At 42.5% G+C, this 21003-nt stretch overlaps 1 protein-coding gene across 1 annotated transcript in view; it reads right to left on the bottom strand.

Moving 5' to 3' along the window:
- Window positions 1-21003, bottom strand: part of myt1la (myelin transcription factor 1-like, a) — a 63332-nt gene that overhangs the window by 40334 nt on the left and 1995 nt on the right. The window contains 4 exon segments of the mRNA XM_048250416.1: window positions 2716-2778; window positions 4301-4334; window positions 5378-5432; window positions 5614-5721. Of these exon segments, the coding sequence (XP_048106373.1) occupies window positions 2716-2778; window positions 4301-4334; window positions 5378-5432 (152 nt within the window). The 5' untranslated portion in view covers window positions 5614-5721.

The following is a 21003-nucleotide window of genomic DNA, read 5'->3' as shown; positions in this document are numbered from 1 at the left end:
AGCAGACAGAACAGATAAAAAAACACAAAAATTAGAAAACGAACGAGAGAAAGACAGAGTGAGAAAGAGGAATGCATGTTCAAGGTAAAGTCCTCAGAGCAGACACTGCAGAGTTACCATGCAGTAAATGATCTACTGATGACAAATGTACTTAAGAGGGTGTGGACAATAAGGAGGACAATGTGTGAGTGACAGAAAGGGAGAGAGACAGAACTAGCGAGAGTCAGAGAGAGATAGAGAAAGAGAGAGACAGAACTAGAGAGAGAAAGAGAGACAGAACTAGAGAGAAAGAAAGACAGAACTAGAGAGAGAAAGAGAGAGAGACAGAGAGACAGGGAGAGAGAGAGAAAAAGAGAGAGAGAGATCCTTACAACTGTGGCTATATGAGAGAGGCGTTGGCTAATGTGTGTGACAGGACTGTTAAGTACCACCTCTGCATTTTAACATGGTGACAAAGAGAAGCTAGCGCACAATGGAAAAGTACACATTGTTCACAACATGAAATATGCACTCTGCATACTTTGTGTTTTCTGTGGCGTTCATTTGTTATTTCTGCATTTGGTAACACTTTATAATCAGGTGCCATAATAAATAGCAAACTAGTCATTACCTAACCTTTTGTTAATATTTGTAAATTGTTACTAAAATATCTATTTGGCACAATGACTAGTTTGCTATTTATTATGGCACCTTATTATAAAGTGTTACCCTGCATTTTTACTTTGTAATAAAAAATCTAATAGTAAACCTAGTTATCTAACCTAAAACTAGTTATCTATTTATCAATTGTGTATAATATATGTAGTAAGCAAGAGCAACAGGTGGCACAATATGGGATACATATTGATGCTGACACATGGAAGACTTGATTAACTGTACTTTTCGTAATGTTGCACCAAAGAGGTGGAAGTTACCATTACATAATAACACTGTTCAACTTCATTGAAGCTGGAGCTGCATTGGTCCAGAAGTTATATTCTTCTGTAAGCATAATTTAATATCCTTATAACTCCAGACCATACAGCTCTTTACAGTTCTAATTTCGTAAACAGCTCAGAGCACAGTGTAAGAGAGGAAGATGAGATGATATATCTGTATCCATCTCCTCACAGACAGATACATGACACTGCCTGTCACACACTGATTGCACACGCCTGTGATGGCACATCCACTCCTTTTTGTGTCACCATGGCAACCTGATTGGTAGTGCATTTCAGCTTTCATGGAGCTTTCTCTCTCGTCAAATGTTCCTGAGCATGTATGAGGGTTGGTTCACAGAATCTCTGAACAACAGGTTGTCAAAAGAATATTAGTAAAATAAGTCAAATTAGCATGTTCTCAGATGTGCAGATGTGTACAGAGGCTGGCTAATGTTGCTAATCAAGAACATGTGAAAAGAAGAGGTAGCAGTGTTGTGGTGTTCTGAACACAGAAATGACTAAAGGTATTCGTTTTGTAGTTTTGAACGGTAATGAGATAGTGGAGGTCTCTGATTGGTTTGTTCACCAAAGTATAAATATGAGTACCCGCCATTTGGTATTGTGATGTTGGCTAGATACTGTAAGTGGCTGTGTTAATAAAAACAAACTTCGATTACGTATCCTGCCGTGTGCTATTCCAGTTGTCTACTTAAACAAGTTATAGAAAATGTTAGTGTGTGATACACAACAACTGTGTGCTAGCAACGCAAATCATTTAGTAAAAGTAAATAGTAAAGTAAATCATAAAAACAGTCTGTTAAAATGAAATGTGGGGAATTATCGCTTAGCACTAGCAAACTTTAGAGAAACTAAATTGTTCTGGAACTGGGCCAAACAGCACAGAAAAACACGTGTGCTGTGCTTAAAATGTTTGTACTTGGCTATCTCACTGAAAAAAATAAAATAAAATTGAGTGAGTGTAATTTGTATTATAATGTAATTTGTGAACACATCTGAATTTGCTCTACAGATCCGTCTGGCAATACTTTCTCATTCAAGCCTATTTCCGAATCCCCAAAAACCCAAGAACCAATCACACCCACCATCAACCGGCCTTATTGCTTAGTGCTGTTTAATTTGACTACTCTACTATAAACTTTAAAACCTTTGTTTCCTATAAAGATGTGTTTTCTGTACTTACGGAATTATTAAGAGTTCAATGTACCAATTTAATTTCACCTGCTGGTTATGCCCCTTTTTGAAGTGAGCAAAGGGTCCCCAGACCAATTCTCAATCTCAATATTGGCATGGCTTTTAAACTGAACTAATGTTCTTTAAGTTAAGTTGCTAACTTAAAGAAGAACTCCAGCCAATTTTAGCACGGAGCTCAGTTGATCATGTCCACGGAATACTGTCGGTCGGAAAAACGTGAAAAAAATTGGTGCTGTCTAAAAATCGATGCTGTACAGTTTAGTACATGCCCTCATAGCATAGCTTGTAGACACTTTGACTGCTTTAGCTGCTAGCCAGCTAACTTGCGTCAGACAGCATAAATCTTTTTCACATTTTTCCAATCGACAGTATTCCGTGAACATGATCCACTGAGCTCTGTGTTAAAATTGGCCAGAATATAGTAGTTCTCCTTTAATGCTAGCTTGCTCCTACATCTAAGGTCTGTTTTGCTCAGTCGTTGTACAGCTAGCATGTGTGTGGCTTGCATGGAGAGAGTGAAGCTGGCATGATAACTAACGTGTAGCTGATTTCTGAGAGAAGTGATCGGTGCTGCTGCTCTTACCTGCGGTGCCGGGCATATTTCCCACTCACGTGCCCTCCTCCATCACAACCAGGCGTGGGACAACTGCACATACAACAGAGGGAGAGTGAGGACCAAACAAAAACACATATGTACACACACACACACACACAGTCACACACAGTCAAATATAAACAAAACTGCATTAGGTTTGCTCATTTGCTATACATAATATACATGCATTGTATTGAGTCATTATTGTTGAAATGTGCCATGTGCTAGATAGATAGATAGATAGATAGATAGATAGATACTCTATTGATCCCCAGGGGAAATTCAAGGTCTCAGTAGCATACAGACAACACACACGCATTCACTAACGTGAATAATGTGCTAATCACTGCACAAACTCATATCCATAGTGGCAGCTCCAATGCACTCTCCTACACACACTCTCACACAAGCAGACCCGCCCCTGCAGCTGCTTGGGCAAAACTGGGTTGAACTGCTCGCTCCAGATAAGCATGTTTCTGATAACCTTATTTCTGTCACGTTAATTGGAGACGCAGTGAAATGAGGAGACAGATAAAAAGCATTCTTCAGCTTTATTACTACACGGGGTCACCGCAAGCCCCTGTCCACAGCCACAGGAGAAGGCGGGCAGCTGTTTACGAGCTCCATCATTCATGTGCCCCCCCAAAAAAAAAAACAAACAGCTGAATGGCCCAGAAATGTGCAGGACTGATGGGCACTCACAGAGAGGCTACACCAGACACGTAACCGAAGCGCTCCTTTCGCGTAGTACTCAGTTGGCGTAACAATCAGCTTCCACTGTATTATCAGGGGAACTGGCTACACAAGACGTGATAGCGGTGTGCACGATTAAATAAATTAGATCAGTATTCCAGAACTATTTTTACGCTTCAGTTGCGAACCCGGTGTAGCCCGGGTGTAGGTGGCCCAGCAATGTGCAGCACTGACGGAGGCTCAGGATGAAGTCTGTCCACAGAGTATATAGAGAATGCAGATCATTCATCATCACACAAACCCAGACTCAGGATGAAGTCTGTCCATAGAGTATATAGAGAATGCAGATCATTCATCATCACACAACCCCAGACTCAGGATGAAGTCTGTCCACAGAGTATATAGAGAATGTAGATCATTCATCATCACACAAACCCAGACTCAGGGCCTACTTTTGACCGTACAGTATGTTCATGGAGGTTGTGTTCTCCGATTGTTACATGTAATATCAAAATGTTCCTAATCAAGAATGGCCCTATTTAAGAAGTCCAACATTGGGGTTGGAAATATTGCATGCTTTCTCTGTACTCCATTGGAACAGCATGCTTCTGAACAGAGGCAGTGCTAGTGTGGTGCAGGGTGGTGGTGGGAATTTGAGAATTAATAACACCTTAATAGGACCCTGAGACATTTCAGTAGTGTGTTACAAATACAGTATTACAAGGAGAAAAGGACGGACAAACTCTAGTTATAGGCACTGCATAGGCGACAAGATCAATTGCACACTCATGTCTCTGTAAGGTTAGAACACCTCTCTTCCCCACAGAGACAGAAGACACACTGACAGACATAGCAGTGCATGATGGGAAAATATACTAACCTGAAGATGTCCTGGGCAGTAGCCTCCAGAGGAACTGCAAGAGAAATGAGTGGGAAGAGAGGAAACAGGTGGAGAGTGGGATAAGGAGGAGTAGAAAGATAAAGAGACCATGACGGGAAAAGGGGAAACGAGTAAAGCAAAAGACAACAAGGAAGCAAGTGATGAGACAAGGATAAGAGTGATAAATGAGCAAAGGATAGAAGAGGTGAGATGAGGAAAAGGGCAGAGATTTAGGATGTATAGAAGGACACAGAAACAATAGATGAGAGAGCAACAGCAAATGAGGAGAAAGAACGGAGAGACACAGAGTGAAGAGCGAAGGAGACGGCGAATTGAGGAGGAGTATGTGAGGAGAGAAATGGGGGAGGAGAGGGGGGTTGACACAGATTAAACACCCATGTAGTTAGTGCCACTTGACATACTTTGGTATTAATAACTGAGAAGTGAGCAAAACTGAACGAGGCAGGGGGATTGAGATGAAGTCTGTCGCTTCACGGATCTCTTTTCATACACACGCGAGCCATTATTTCAGTCAGAGTAGCCTGGGCTAACGGAACACTCGGAGTAGGCTAGGCTAACAGAACAGTCAGAGTAGCTAACAGAACACTCAAGAGTAGGCTAGGCTAACAGAACAGTCAGAGTAGCTAACAGAACAGTCAGTTTAGGCTAGGCTAACAGAACACTCAGAGTAGTCTAGGCTAACAGAACAGTCAGCCCTGAACGTGACAGTGAGCTAGCAAGAGTTTCAGACAGTGTTGATATTGTCAATTTGATTTTTGACCATGAGTAACCTACGCTGACAACCATGCTAATTCATAACTCAATTCTAAACAAATAGAATGCACTGGTAAAATTACTGTTGATTATGGCCTAAGGAGTATAGACCAAACACAATAGCCGGCTTACCCTTACTGCATTACTTCAAGTGTCAAAACTGCAGTTTTCTTAGTATCAAAGTATTCTGGACACTAAAATACTACTGTACTGCACTACGGGCCTACAGTAGTATAACTGTACACTTCTGTCCACCTCCACTTGTGTTTTGCCAGTTCCATGCTGAGGTACAGTACAACCTACCTCGCACTCCTTTGGATCGGGTCCTCAGGCGCTTCTCAGCTGAGTCCACCTCCATCTGAATGGAACAGACATCAAACAGCATTAAAAACCAACATCATATTTACTATAGTGTAAAATAAATCTTTACATGTAGATGCTTTAAGCTCTTTGCATAGAAATAAATGGAAAGGGCTGCTAGATGGAACACATTTTGCTAGTCAAAACATGGTAGTCAGCGGGTGTTGTTCGGTGTTTACCTGCAGTCTGTTGACTATTGGGGGGTGGCTTTGGACTTGTGTTCTAGGTTAGAGAAGGCAGGGAAGACCACAGGGCTCACCTCAGAACTCCTCTTCAAAGTTCATGTTCTGGAAGGAGTCAAAAGAGGACAAACACTGTGAGGCAGGTGGCAGATTTAACAGCTGACTTTCAAACAGCTAAAACATAGCAGATCACTGCTGTCAAACGTTTAATTGCAGGTATCTGGTATACTCTGACCTGGAATTAGTTATGGATTCTACAGGGTTTGAACTTACGCTGGGCGGGGCTTTTACTGACAACATGCCTCAGAACTTTAACTTATATGTTGGCAACCCGAGTTAACAAAAGACATGGCTATCTCCAGTAAATTCAATATCATGGAGGCACGCTAACTGGAGGCCATTTGGGTCCTGCGAGGAGGACCTGGAGGAAGCACTATAGGTGCCTGCCCCGAGCAGTTCTACATTACTCCCGGGACAGCTCGCCACTGTGGAGGAGGCCACCGTTCTTTTCACCTTCTGTGTGAATTCCATCACAGTAGCTATAACATTCAGTCTCTGCCCAGTGTATGTTTGGACCCTCTGAAATAGACACTACAATTTCACAGTTACAGGTTTGTAAGGCCATTTAGTACGGATAAGCCTTTTGTGTGAGCTTGAGCAAAAGCAAAAGTGTGCAGTACTACTAAGCCTACTTTCTACATAATAAGATAATGATTTCACAATTGGAAATGTGGATTATAGTCTGGGCTATGAAAAAGTCAGAGAAACACAAGCATAACACAAGCAATTATACATACTCACTCACACACAAACATACATACACTCTCACATACACACACACACACAAACACACACACACACACACACACACACACACACACACACACACACACACACACACTAAGGAAGGGGATTGCACACAGAAAAATAATTAAAGTCTCTAGACACAGCCACATTCTCAGCCCTCCCAGTCTTGCTTGTACCCTCCCTCCTTGCCTCCTTCCCTTCTTCCCTCTCTCCCTTTAGCTCCCTTTCTCTCTCCATCCCTTTAGCTCTCTTTCTCTCTCCATCCCTCTCTAGCTTTAGCTCCCTTTCTCTCTCCTTCTCTCTGTCTCACCCCTCACTTCCTTTTTCTTGCTCTGCTCCCAGCAGACCTAGTCTGATCAGCGATCCGTCACAGACAGCTCTGATGTCAGGATCCATTCATCTCTCCACCACTGCAACGAGCCTGGCCTCAATGCGGCTGCTGTCCCTGCAGACTACATACTGTGTGTGTGTATGTGTGTGCGTTTTTTTGTGTGTGTGTCTGTGTGTGTGTGCATGTGTTTGTGTATGTGTGTGTGTGTGTGTGTGCGTGTGTGTGAATGTGAGCATGAGTATGCCTTGTTCTAATTGTGTGCAGTTATGTATGTCTTTGTGTATGTATGTCTGCCGTACGTATGTGTATAAGTGTGTCTGTAAATATCCATTATATACTGTACGCCATAGGCTACACATTTGTGTAAGAGTGAACATTGACCTGCTACTCTACTACTGCAAAGGAGAGAAACTCCCTCTCTGGTCTCCATCGAACGTGACCGATTACTCCAGGTGCAATCCAAATAAGGTCCTTCATGCTTCGCTAGGTAGCACACTCTCATTTACCCGCCTTCATTTTCACCATCTTGGATGCTAATGCAAGTACACGGATGCTGGGCACTGGGCCAAATAATAAGTGATAGAGACACAGGACTATTTAGGTTGGGCCTGACCACAAAAGCAACTTCATACAGTGTGTGTGTGCGTGTGTGTGTGCTTCGTGTCAGAGCCCTGAGTGTCTGGTCACGTCCTCTTCTTTGTCGACATCTTCCTGCCCAGTCTAGTGTCTCTGTTCTGAATGCTTCCTGCCTCTGAGTCAGCTAGTCATGTTGTCTATGACCATGAGACAGAAGCTGACATAACCACTCTCCTCTCCACAGTTCCGCTCTCTGAATGATTGTGACAGAGCGTCCATCCACTCACAGAGCAGGGCTTCTGTTCTGTGCTGTCCTGGCAGGCCCGGACCTGTACACCCCTCTGGGGTTGATCTGAGACCAGTGAGGCCCTGCGTGGGTCCCAAACCTCAGATGAGTTCCACTGCCAACACATTTTTATCTTGATCTGTGAAACTATTCCTCCTTGGTCTGGAGCTAGTCCCAGTGTTGGGTTTAAAGGAGCAGTCCTTAAAGTGTGGGGAACAGAGACATGACAGGTGGGGCGCAACAAACTTGGGAAATATGTCTTTTTGGGCCTACCTTTATTAATGCCTTTCTTTCATGCAAATATAATGTCTTAACATTGTTACCATTTTGTTGAGGCAATGGCAGACAAGTGAGGCTTAAACCCCCACCACCACCACCACCTTTAAAGTGGGGAATGGCAGAAAAAGTTTGAGAACTTAAAGAGCAATGAGTGCTTATCTTTCGGTGGAGACTGGTGAGACACCCTTAATTTTTCTTCACTCTGAAAAGGCAGTTACGTGCCCAAGTGCAAAAATCTGTAAATGCGCCTGCACCTGCATGAGTGTGTGTGTGTGGGTGAGCCTTTGTGCGTATCTGTCTCTCTGTGTGTGCATATGGATGTGGGTGTTTGAGTTAGAACCCAGACAGCGCTTATTTATCAACACACTGGGAGACACAAGGAGGAAAGGGATATTAGTAATGGCTATGTTACAAAAATACTCAAAGTTGTCAGTACTGCTGTTGTATTTCAACAATAGAAAGCAAGAAGGAAGAAAGCAAAGAACTACAACAGTTCTGGAGAGACACTCTTGAGTGAAAGCCAAATAAGTTGTTACATCAGGTGTGTGAGCTTATGAGTGAAGAGATAATATAGTGAACTTACAGGTCTTCCTCGCTAAGCTGTTATCTGAATTATTTCGGACGAGAGCTTACCACATATTCTTAGGAACAAAGATCCGAAAGAGCTTTATGTGCAGGCCAAGCGCACAGAAGTGGCTAACAGCACACAGAGCCGCAGAGAACATTGGCAGGAGACAGCTTAATGTCATGTGAGGATCCATGAATGACCTAATATACCAAGTCATTTGCTGCATTTACTGCAAGTTTAGTTACAGAGTTAGAATACTAGTAAAGCCAAGTAGAGCATGTCTCTGGCAGAACATATAGACCCTTTCAATTGCATAAACAAACAGGTGTGTTGAGGCATTTCTAGTGCCACAGTTAACAACATTGAGCTAATAGTAACTTGGGGACAAACAAAAAATTGAAAGTTTTAAGGTCGATATTTTGTAGAGCATATGCTGAAGTCCGATTCATTTTCATTTCAAAGTATCTGCGTTGGTTTTCAACATTTCAACCGGAAACTGTCCAGGGGCACACATACATATAGGAGAACCCATATGTATACACTTAGAATTACACACAAATTCAAACAACTATCACTTTCATCACTAATCGCTGGGGGTTATCGTTACACAGGTTGCCTCAAGCACACAAAGACCACTGATGATACAATATATTTATACATGCCTACAGTCATCAAACCTCTGACAACAGTAATGTAATGTAAGCAAAAAGCCTTTCAGCAGACCCTTGATGTATCCGTAAGAGCCGTCTCTTTGACCTCCATAAATGTCAGCTGAAGCCTCAGTTACTTATGGGGCTTTGGAGCAACCGGGTAAACACAAATAAAAACAAGTTCATGCTATAAAGCACCTTGTTGTGTTCCTCAAGTGATTCAGTACACCCGAACACCAAGTGCATCACACTTACTGTATACCCAATGCATTATACTAGACTGGCAAACAAATTGGCAAAAAATGTCCTTGTGTCTGACAGATTATATAATATGGCTGTGTCCAAAATGTCTTGCTTCTAGCATTCGGTGGCAGCGAGGCATCAAGGCATGTCCGAATCAAAAATATTTATATGAAATGCTGCCTTCTAAGATACATTCGTTTTGCCAAATTTTTAAGGCAGCGTAAATGTTTCCTTCATGCTGCCTTCGGTGTCCAAAATTGTGAGCAGCTGTTGCTGCAACATTACGTTATTCTGCTATCTGGAATCCTGGCAACGGAGTTCTATGTTGCTCTCTTGCTAGGCTGTCCAAAACAAAATTCGTAAGTGGTACCTTGATGCCTGCTAAGGCAAGTGACTCGTTAGACAGCTGAAGGCAGCAGGCAGCTGCCTTCCATTTCGGACAGACTACAGTATGTATTTTTAGATTTAGATTTAGATTTTAGATTCAACTTTATTGTCATTTAGCAGAGTACAGATACAGAGCCAATTAAATGCAGTTGACATTCAACCAGAAGTGCAAAGAAGCATATGGTATGGTTGTAGAGTATGGTTGTGTATACAATATACAATATAGATGAATTTGATATTTTAAATATTTGATGGAACCAACCAGAAGGTTGGCCAATGCTCATATAGCACTAACCAATTTTCATATAGCATATACTGTAGTTGAAAATATCTGCAGCAGGTCATAAATGTGAGTGTCTTTTGAGGTGGCTACGTGTAAGAAAGGAGTACAGAGAATGATGACAGATACTTTGCATTCCAGAGTGTCGGAGTGCCATCAGTGAGGTGCAAGTCAGGCAAATCAACACGACGTACTGCAGGTATAAAAAAATATCTCCATGGGCACTAGAGCTAAAACCATGGCAACATGAGAGCACTCAAAGAAGTCTGAGGTATGGACTGACACAGAGAAAAGAGGGAGAGAAAGAAAAGAGGGAGACACAAAGAAAGGATGAAGAAAGATAAAATAAGAGAGATAACTCTTTTAGGAGGACAAGAGAGAAGGAAATGAGAAGAATTTATCTGTGATACAGAGACAAAGTACAAGAGAGAGAGGAGAGAGAGAGAGAGAGGGAGAGAGAGAGGAATGAAAAGATTTCTGCAGCCCAGCATGCCTGTACTTAGCACACATAACACCATTTGACATGTCCACACACAAAACACACACACACACACAGAGACAGAAAACACACAGAACACAGAAATGGTGGAAAAAAGGGGGGAAGAGAGAGACTGAGAAGAAGAAAGCAAGTGCAAGCAGAGAGATGAGGAAAGGGAAAAAGAGGGGGACACAGTAGGAGGGAGGGATGGAGAGAAAGAGAAGGCGCTCTAATTGCGTCTGGTAGAGAGCGCTGTCGCCGGGGAAACCCACGCGGCCTCGTCTTAATGAGCCCTGGCAACCACGTGGGACCTGTGGAGGCTGTCGCTACTGGCAACGGCGGAACAGGCACAAGCCATTCAGAGGCTCGGGAGGAGGAGGAAAGGCGCTGGAAGGGCCGGAATGATAGTGTGTATGTGTGTGTGTTTGTGTGTGTGTGTGTGTGTGTGTGAGGGAGGGGGTTGCTGATCTGTCTTCTGTTCTAATGATAGGCCAGTGCTCAAGACCTCAAAGAGGCTGGAATCTCTTACATGTGTGCCTGGTTTATCTGTGTTTTACACCATAGCGATAGACTATGTAGAAAACCTTCAGATTCCTGAACACTAGCTAGGCCTGTCAAACCAATGATAGCATGACACATCTTATGCGATTAAATGCTATGGCATGATCAGACAATTTCAGGTAAAAAGGCATAGGAATGTATTGCTCAAATGCACCTTTAGGGGGGACCTTTTTGATTTCTGTTTCCTGGCTGCCTTTAAAGAGGAAATCCAGCAATTTTTCACATAGATCTCTATTTCTCAAGGTCACGAGTACTGTCAGTACGGAAAATCCCCCGAAAATAACCGGTTTTACCTAGTTCGCCTCAAGTTGCTGCAGCCAGCAGCTAAGGTAGCCAGGCAGCTACAACGCTACCCTCTGGGGGCATGAACATGGGGGCTCTCGAACAGTACTTGATGACCTTGAGAAACAGAAATCTATGAAAAATTGCCGGATATCCCCTTTAAGCTGTGGCCAAATCATGTTTTAAACAGATTACATGTCAGTTAGAAATCATGTCACTTGAACCCAAACTGTGTTGAGCCGTATAAACATGACTAAATGTGATGTTCTGGTCTCCATAAAGGGTTCTCAGGCTCATATCTCCTCCATTAGTTTTGCATTTTTGCAGACAGCTTGGTCAGAATGAAATAGTCTCTGCTTAGGATTCTGGCGAGTTCTTCTTCTTAGGCAGAAAAATAGTTATCAAATCCCCCACCCCATTTTTCCCTGTATGAATGCATGTGTGTGTGTGTGTGTGTGTGTGTGTGTAGTGCACGGCACGCGTCTGTCAGCTCATCTGAATGTTTACTCAAGTGAGGGCAAGTGAGATTGGAATAGAGGGCTAAATGGCTGTTATTAGTTTTATTCAAAGGGTAAGAAGGCAAAGGAGGGGGGGAGCATTGAAGAGACTAAAGGGAGATCGAGAGGGGGGGTTGTGTGGTGTGGAAGGGGGGAGGTGTGGTGAAGAGACTAAAGGGAGATCGAGAGAGAGGGGGGGGGGGGTTGTGGTGTGGAAGGGGGGGTGGAGAGACTAAAGGGAGATCGAGAGAGAGGGGGGTGGTGGAGAGATAAGCTCATGCTTTTTTGGTAACTGAGGTGTTTTGGATGAAGGATCACAAGCCTGTTGCTTCATCTCCACAGGTTAGTATTTTGTTTGTTTTAGATGTTTTTTTTTTTTTTTCATTTGACTCGCTCAACTTGTGTGTGGCATTGCAGCTACTGTGCCAAAGCTGGCTGCTGAAACATTGTTTAGCGATGCAGCCCCACAAATCTCTGCTCCCAAACGGATTGTTTTCATATCTGTCTGACCTCTTTCTTTTGTGTTTGGCACAGTCAAGGCTCCATCAACTCTGTGTGATGTGTGCAGTCCTAGGTGTGGGAGAGAGTCTGTCGGAATGTGTAGGGAGCATTTAGCTTCTAACTCTGTGGGCCTCAGTTTTTCTACAGGCATGTAGAATCCCAATGTGCAAACCCAGTTCCCAGCGTTTCAGTCTAATTTCCAATCTCTCTCTCTCTCTCTCTCTCTCTCTCTCTCATTCATTAAAGGGAATTTATAATATTTCTTCACAATGACTGAGTTTTGTGATGCATTGTGATGTCTCGTAAGGATCCTGTTCATGTTGCACAGCTCTTGTAATAGCATTTGGAGTCTATTAAGAGGCAGAAACACAGTCTAAAATCTGCCATCATGTGCTAACTAATAGCAGGATAACTCAGGCTATGTAGCACCGATTCTTATTTTTTCCCAACCAGCAGGACTTGGTGACCTCAAAAAAGGCCCTATGTTGAAAACAGTTCTCCTTTAAATAACTAAATATGTACAGGAGTGAATGATAATTTTGTTGTGTTATGTGTGTGCATATGTGTGTGCATATGTGTGTGTGTGTGTGTGTGCATATGTGTGTGTGTGTGTGTGTGCATGTGTGTGTGATTGTGGCACCATGGATTTGTTGGCAGGCATATGTGTGGCATATTTTAAGCAAGGTGGTTTAGCTGAGTCATCCTCCTGAAGTCACACACACACACACACACACACACACACACACACACACACACACACACACACACACACACACACATACAGCAAAGTAAAAAGTGACTGATCTTGACCTTAGTAGTTACAGAGGATGGCCCACAATCTAGTAGATGATGAACACATACAGAGAGACAACTCACGCACACACACACACACACACACACACACACACACACACACACACACACACACACACACACACACACACACACACACACACACACACACACACACACACACACACACACACACACACACACACACACACACACACACACACACACACACACACACACACACACACACAGTCACACACTCACACTCACACACACACACTGACACAAAATCAGGAAAGCCTTATATCTGGGGTGTACCAGCCAATAGAAGCTGTAATGTGTAGGTGTTGATGCGTATGTGCTAACGTTACTATATAGCACTTCACTGCGTGTGTGTGAACGTCATTATTCCTGTGGGTGTCTGTGTCTGTGTGTGTGTGTGTGCGTGTGTGTGTGTGTGTGTGTGTTTGTGTGTGTGTGTCTGTGTGTGTGCACTTAAAGACGGCGTTTACTGCTTTCATGGCTTTCCTGGCTTGTGCTGTGCTTTATCTCCTGAAGTGTGTAAGGCTGTGAGCCAATGTATAGTGTGTGACAGAGAGAGAAAGAGAGAGAGAGAGTGTGTGAGAGAGTGTGTGTGTGTGTGTGTGTGTGTACTGTATACTGTGTGTGTGTGTGTGTGTGTGTGTGTGTGTGTGTGTGTGAGTGTGTGTGTGTGTGTGTGTGTAAAATAACACCTCACCCACTCTATGACTCACTCCGGTGTTGTTCTGTCACAGGCTGTCTGGAAAAAGTCCCGGAGGCTCTAATACTGCACCCACAACTCCTCCATCAGTGCGACCCTGTGTGTGTGTGTGTGTGTGTGTGTGTGTGTGTGTGTGTGTGTGTGTGTGTGTGTTAGTGTGTGTGTGTGTGAGTGTGTGTGTGTGTGTGTGTGTGTGTGTGTGTGTTTGAATACTTGTGTTTTTGTGATTGTACATGTGCCTGAACTACTGTGTGTTACTGTGGTGTCAAATAATTTGTTTGCGTTTCTTTGTGCTGACAGTCACAACCTCTGCCACCCCTCTCTCTGTCACACACACAAAACACACACACACACACACACACACACACACACACACACACACACACACACACACACACACACACATACACACATACACACATATACACACACACACACACACACACACACACACACACACACACACATATACATACACACACACACACACACACACACACACACACACATACACACACATACTGTACATACTGTACACACACACACACACACACACACACACACACACACACAGACGTATACATACTGTACACACATACACATACATACACCCATACAGAGACATATACATACACACACACACAGATATACAGTACATACACACACACACACACATACCTGTACACAAAGAAATATAGAAGATCACCCCTGTGTAAGATGAACTGCACTGGCTCCCAGTTTCCTATTGAATTAATTTTAAGGTTCTGTTAATTATTTACAAAGCTCTGAATGGCATAGCACCTTCATACATGTATATCTCTGAGCTTTTAATATCTTATCAACCACAAAGGAACCTTAGATCTTCCAATGCTAATCTTTTAATTGTGCCCAAAGTGCTCCACAAGCAAAGTGGAGAAGCTGCTTTTATCCATTATGCACCGAAGCTATGGAACAGGCAAGTTCAGTAAATATCTTTTAAAAAGACCTGAAAACATGCCTGTATATGAGAGCTACTGCTGCTATTTACACGGTCTTCCTATTTTTACTGCACTAGTTATATTATATGTGTTGTTGTATATATCTCCTTACCATCCTGTGAATTCTCATACTTAATTCAAAATATCTGATGTTTTATTTATTGTTTTGTTTGTTTGCATTATTATTTTTTCTTCTTTTTCTTTTTATCAATTATTGTGTCAAGTGCTCCTAATGTAAAGCACTTTGAGCTGCATTCTGTGTATGAAAGGTGTTATACAAATAAAGCTTATTATATTATTATTATTATTATATACATACACACATATACATACATACACACATACACACATACACACCCACACACCTACTCAGCCACACACACAAACACATGCATGCACTAAACACCCTGGACACAAAAGTACACCTCTATACATAATGCATTCGGAGTGCAAATTCCTGCACATCCACATACCCACACAGACATGCACATGTACACGCACACACACACACACACACACACAATCAATCACACACACACACACACCTTACTGCATGCTTATCCAAATGCCGTTTAATGTCAGACTCATCCACATGCCTAGCAAGTCTTCCATCTGTATGGGGACCGCAGTGGAAAACATCACTATCTCTGGCTGTGACTGTAGATGAGGCAGTTAGCTCCTGACATGCTGCTCATCAGTTCAGCCTCACTGTGTGTCTTTGTGACTGGGACTGGGGGTGGTGGTGGTGTGTGTGTGTGTGTGTGTGGGGGGGGGTTGCTTGCTGAACAGGGTGACCCAGATCTAGTGGAGGTCCAGCAGCCAAGGACAGCAGGTTGTCAGTGGTTCAGAAACACACACACAGACACACACACACACACTCTCACACACACACTTACTCAGACATGGTCAACAATGATGCACGCAGGATCACTATGCATGGACAATACACAGACAAAACTATAGATTGACGTATAGAACTTGTATACAAACAGTCATCTACAAGTATCTGGGTCTCCACCTGGACAACAAACTGGACTGGTCAGCCAACACTGACGCAGTCTACAAGAAAGGGCAGAGCAGGCTGTACTTCCTGAGGAGGCTGCGGTCCTTAAATGTGTGCAGCAAGCTCCTCAGGATGTTCTACCAGTCTGTTGTTGCCAGCGTCCTCTTCTATGCAGTAGTATGCTGGGGTGGAAGCACAAGGAAGAAGGATGTGGGGCGAATTGACAGGCTGGTAAGGAAAGCTGGCTCTGTAGTGGGAGCAGAACTGGAGTGCATCACTTCAATATCTGACAAAAGGACCCTGAACAAACTGATCAACATCTTGGACAATGAGTGTCATCCACTCCACAGCACTATTGTTAAGCAGAAGACCCTGATCAGCTGGAGACTTCGCTCACTGCCTTGCACAACAGACAGACTGAGAAAGTCATTTGTCCCCAAGGCCATTGAATTGTTCAATGCTTCACTTAAGGGAAGAGGAGAGATAGACTTCTCCGCATAGTCTGTCTGCCTCTTCACCACCTCCATGTTTGGATACTGTCTGTCCACTAGCCTCTTTTTACCACTGTCTTTCTGCCTCACTGTTTACGTACAATATTAGCACATATGCATAATCCCTCCCTCCATGCCACAGCCGAACTGTGGCCACACTTATACCTTTTTAGTTAATATATATATATATATATATATATATATATATATATATATATATATATATATATAGATATATAGACTTTATTCTTGCACTGTTGCACTGTTGGACTTACTCATTTGCACCATCACCATGACACTCACTTACACAGATCACCTTACCTTACCTTACTATGCACAGAGTATCACAGGCTTAGTCCCTGCCTCAGTCATTGCAAGCGCCTCTTGACTGATTTATCACCCACTATGTGGATACTGTTTTTAGAATTTATTTGTTAGTTGAAGTGTTATTTAGTATTATTTGTATTTTAGTATATTTAGTATATTCTTTATCTTCTACTGTCCTTATTGCTTAGTTGTGTTTTTTATATTATATACTTTTATAATTAAAGTATAATTACTTTTTAAAGTATAATTACTTTTTCTGCTGTTAGTGAATGTGTGTGTGTTGTCTGTATGCTACTGAGACCTTGAATTTTCCCTAGGAATCAATAAATCTATCTATCTATCTATCTATCTTCAAAAAATGAGTAGCCCTATGTCTGACTGAGACCCAATTGTACTAAATGTTTGACAAAACGGGTTTTACAGTAATTGAAATCCAGGGGTAGTATAGTGCCAAAATGGTCTGATACCTTTGTTAGCTGACATGACATGACCCGGCATGCATGTTACATTAACATTAACACACACACACACACACACACACACACACACACACACACACACACACACACACACACACACATATATACACACAATGAAATCCATGATAGCTAAAAACACAGACTAATGAAAAGGATTTTTAAAAGTATGTTGTGTTGAGCTGCACTATCATGGCCACTGTCTTTCCCCTCTGCCTACACTTTAAAACCCTGGTCTCGGTCATCGGAAACCACAAAAGCTCCATTAGTGTGTGCTCTCTATCTGAAGAGAGCTCTTTAGCTCGTTACACTTCTCCTTTTTATCACCCCAGTCCTTTCTTTCTCTCTTTCTCTCTTTCTTTCTTTCTCTCTTTCTTTCTTTGTCCTGTGAATGAGGCTCTTGGAAAACAAGCCCCCATAGCTCGCTATTATGCACCCTTTTTGGCTGTTGTTTTAAACACACACACTCTCTCTCTCTCTCTCTCTCTCTCTCTCTCTCTCTCTGTCTCTCTCTGTCTCTCTCTCCCTCTGTCTCTCTCTCTCACTCTCTCTCTCTCTATCCCACTCTCTCTCGTGCACACCCAGATGCAAAAGCACTTTAACACCAGGCCGCTCTTAGTCATTTTTGTGCCATGTCTGATACACTGAGCAATAGGATGAAATGGGCTGCCGCTGTCTTTCCTGTATCCACACATTACAAACACACACACACATTACAAACACACACATTACAAACACACACACACACACACACACACACACACACACACACACACACACACACACACACACACACACACACACATACACACTGACACACACACACGCACATTACAAACACACACACCACACACACACACACACACATACACACTGACACACACACACACACACACACACACACACACACACACACACACACACACACACACACACCGTTATTCTCAACTAGGTCACAGTGATGCTAAAGTGGATCAGGGTTTCCCACAGAACTCCTCGGTGAGTGTCAGCACGAACTGGCACTCTTTCCAAACTGTGGGCTGATTAGACACTCATGGTCATGTTGACCTGATCCAGAAATGCCTACAAGAAAGATAATATATGCATTATTTCAAAACACTGCTCTCCAGAATCCTTGGCTCTTACTGTATTGGTCGGTGAAGGTGTGTGGAGGTCAATTTTACCGGAATAGCTGACTAATGAACTGAATAAATTACTGCCAGAGAAAAAAAAGTGCAAACTGTGATGGATTGATGATCATCATGAAGAATTACACATACGTTCGTAATGCAATAGCACAACAATAATAATAAAATAATACAAAATCGATGACTGCTTTCACATTATTGATTTGTTTGGTATGTAGGTGCATTAGGAGTGTATTTACATGTAACATCCAGCAAGTAGAATAAAATGATCCTTTACAATAGTTACCATCTGAACGTATTGAACTATCACACACACAAGTGGTTTTCACACTCTTTCATTTTATCAATGAGCTAGGTATTTCTATGCATAACAGTGTCTTTGGCCAGACCAGTATTGGTCTGTTCCTGTTGGCCTGTTTAGAGAAGGGATGCAGAGGGTATTGGAGGTCTGTGGTATACACTTATGCACTCTTTGTATACACAAATGATCCTCTCTAGGGTGTAATTCTTTGCATACACTTTGTAAAGATTTTCATTTTTTTTTTTTAAAGCTATCGAGCCTAAGATACGCTACACTCTACAGTTAAACACTTCTGTAAAGACCACAGCATAGTGTTCATTAAAGCAGCACTAAGCAAGATTTGCTCTCGGGGTCCCACTATAGTTGAGAAGCCCAATAATAAACAAACTAAATATGCGGCTTTTGCAACAAAGTAAGAACATAACTCCGATATAATATAGAGGGAATGCACCGACAGTAGTCTGTAGGAAAATATTTCAGAATTCATGTAGCATCAAGTTGCTGGGTCGGTAATCGCCTATAGAGGGGCGGTCAGACAATGGCAGAAGTGCCTTTCGTCATATTACGAGGTTATGTGCAATCAAAATGATTTTGGAAACGTTTTGTTAAGGTAAAAAAAAAAAAACTGTTGAGGGTGCCTTTAAGAATGGTAATCTTACATGATACACATGTAGGACAATAAACTGTATGTTCTACATTTGCAAGAAGCGGAGGTGGTATTCGGTCTGTGACTCCCGTTTCAGTAATGAGCCCTGTGAAGTGGTACAGGCAGGCTGAGATGCGTTTTCATCCTATTTCAGACCTGAATGGCACGGCGAGATGCATAACTGAGTCAGTCATGGGTCACTGACACTAGAAATATTGTTCTGACATTTGACATTGCTACGGCAGGAAGCAGCACATAATCAGTGCTGAGAGAATTATGATCACCGCCATGATTATAAAGCCTGTTGCCCGCTGGTCTTGTAAGTAATGCAGACTCCTCCGAACACTCCGCTGTGGGGTACTCGATACATTTTTCTTTTAGTGTGGAGGGCGTATGGAGGGGGTGATCCTCATTTGTGTGTGTGAATGAAACCAATCATGAAAGAAGAAAAAGGAAAATGCCCTTTTCTCCTCACATGAGCTAGCGGATTATTTCAAGGTCATTATCACTTCTTTTGTGCCGTGAAGGTTCTCCAGTCAACAAAGTATATAAACATTTCTGGATATTTATTTTCTTCGGAGTGTGTGTAAACATTGAGATTATGGTTAGAGCTAGTGTTCAGTGAGGAAGTCCTGAGTGTACTTGTATACCTGAAATAAAAGCATTCTCTCAGCACGTCCTTGTTTTATCCAGTGTTAAATTAAATATGGATAACCTTAGTTCTGACAAAATAGCTTTGTTCACTGTAAGGTAACATAAGGCCTAGAGGAGCCGGTACATCGTCAGCTCTGAAGATTCACTGATAAAATCACCTGTCTGGTGAACAGCAGCAAACTGTCTGGACCCCGACTGTGCCAGCCCATTTGAGGAGCAACTGGCACTCAGGCATTAAGACAGTGACAAATATGTCTAAGTCTAGTTGAATGCAATGCGACATGAGTTTCTCTTTGGAGAAGCATAGAACTCCCGACAGCACAGTCTGCGAAGCAATGGGGGGGTGAGAATCCACAAAAGGCACAACAAAGGGTTCATGTGTAGATAAAATGTATACCTGTAAATGCATTCCAATCTATCGAATCAAATTAATTGGTGCATCTTTGTCTGTTTTCCCACTCTGCATTACTATGCCCCGTGTCTGTAAACCTGCACACACCAGTGGAAATGAACGCAGCATACGTGACTCCTAATTTAGGCATCCATAAATATGGTCATCAGTGTCCAGTCTCGATAACTGACACAACAAAAGGCCAGAGGAAAGGAAAATGCATTAAGAGTCACACAAATCGAAATAGCTGTGGCCAAGTCAAAGCACAACACACTACTAGAGCTGATAGGCGATTTCCTTTGGTCTAGTTTCACAAACACACACACGCACACACGCACACACACACACACACACACACACACCCATTTGCGCAACCCATTTAGTCAATGCTTTGCAGGAAGTGTAAATGGAAGAATGGTATTGTGTTGAATTAATGGACGTATAAATTGAATTAGTTTGTTGTGCTCGAGACTCCAAAGACATCATCATGGTGCTGTACGGCTGCCAGAGTTCTTCTCTCAGAGTGGAGCCTCAAATCGTTTTGCAGAGAAAGACTTCTGCGCATCCAGACAATGAGACCTCACAGGGTGAGTGTAAAATAAATACCATGCTAGTTCTGCCAAGTCAAAACTTTTAAATGTGTTTTTTAAACTTTTTTTGTAAAATGTAACATTTAAATTTATCCAACTTGCTGATGCTTTTATCCAAAGTGA

The sequence above is a fragment of the Alosa alosa genome, chromosome 8, assembly GCF_017589495.1.
Source record: "Alosa alosa isolate M-15738 ecotype Scorff River chromosome 8, AALO_Geno_1.1, whole genome shotgun sequence".
NCBI lineage: Eukaryota > Metazoa > Chordata > Actinopteri > Clupeiformes > Clupeidae > Alosa > Alosa alosa.
Note: the sequence above shows the minus strand (reverse complement) of the source record. Positions and strands in the feature narration are given on the sequence as shown.